The following is a 1,110-nucleotide window of genomic DNA, read 5'->3' as shown; positions in this document are numbered from 1 at the left end:
CTTCCTGGACATCTGGAGGAAACGGCTGACCAGGCCCCGGCCTGGCCAGCTTCCTTTCAGGTCCCCCAGAGAGTGGGCAGGTGCAGGGCCCGAGGGCAAGGGCACCTTGCGGAAGGTGGGCGCGGGGCGCCGCTTCTCTGCTGAGCGAGCTCGGAGCAACTTGGGGGACGGGCAGCGGGCCAGGCGGAAGAGGCAGGCTTCGGAGCAGAGCCCTGCAGAGAGCACCGTGGAAGTGGCGCGCGAGGACCCCGCCCTGCCCCACCCTTCACCCCAGGCGCCCCTCACGCCTGACCTGTGTCTGCAGAGGAAACGGAGGCAGCTTCTTCCTCAAGCACTTTGGTACAGAAGTCCCTGAAGTCAGCTGAGGAGGAGAGCGGCAGGGGCTGCACGGAGCCACCCTGGACAGGCGCGCCCTTCCAGCCCCCGACCACACCCCGGTTGTGACAGAGGGGCCCTCATCTCTGCCGAGCTGGTGCAGTGCAGGGGGACAGCAGCTACCGCGCTCGCGGCCGCACGGTGGGCAGCAGAGAGACCTGCGTGTCCCTGGGTGTCACTGCCATCTGGCTGCCTGCCCAGCTGACCAGGCCAGAGGAGCCTGGCACCCTCTGGGCAGCCCGCTCGGGAGCACAGCTCGGCTCCTTTGGCGGCTCTGTAGCACTTTTTGGCTGAGACGCTGTTATTACATGTGTTTTACAGGTGAGAAACCGGCTTGCAGAGAGTAGATGGGGAGCTGTGGAGCTGGTGTCGGTTACCAAGCCCTCACCCACACGTGTAACCCCAGCGCTGGGAGGCTGAAGCAGGATCCTGAGTTTCAGCCCAGCCTGAGCAATTTAAGGACTTAGCAAGACCCTGTTTCAAAGTGGAAAAAATAAGAAAGGTGCGGGGTGTAGCTCAGTGTGAATGAAGGCCCTGGGCACCAGTGCCGGTTCCAAAAGGGAGAAGAGTCCCCTGTAGCCACTAAGCAACGGATGCCTGTCCGGGAAGGGCACAGCACCCTCACCCTCGTTCTCCCGACCCCGGGCGCTCACCGGTGTCGCCGGAGGTGGCTAAGGTCGGGTCACTGTGCGACCGCGGCAGCGGAGGAGGCGGGATGCGGGGCCGGGGTCCGGG

At 64.9% G+C, this 1,110-nt stretch overlaps 1 protein-coding gene across 1 annotated transcript in view; it reads right to left on the bottom strand.

Moving 5' to 3' along the window:
* Positions 1 to 6: 6 nt before the first annotated feature.
* Positions 7 to 1,110, bottom strand: part of Fam189b (family with sequence similarity 189 member B) — a gene marked incomplete at both ends in the record, with an annotated part of 5,744 nt that continues 4,640 nt past the window's right edge. The window contains 3 exons of the mRNA XM_033758089.1: positions 7 to 212; positions 293 to 361; positions 1,029 to 1,106. Of these exons, the coding sequence (XP_033613980.1) occupies positions 7 to 212; positions 293 to 361; positions 1,029 to 1,106 (353 nt within the window). The remainder of the gene's footprint in view (positions 213 to 292; positions 362 to 1,028; positions 1,107 to 1,110) is intronic.

This window comes from Fukomys damarensis, unplaced genomic scaffold, assembly GCF_012274545.1.
Source record: "Fukomys damarensis isolate Sample0158 unplaced genomic scaffold, DMR_v1.0_HiC HiC_scaffold_33, whole genome shotgun sequence".
NCBI classification, from domain to species: Eukaryota; Metazoa; Chordata; class Mammalia; order Rodentia; family Bathyergidae; genus Fukomys; species Fukomys damarensis.
This window is presented reverse-complemented; position numbering and strand designations above follow the sequence as displayed.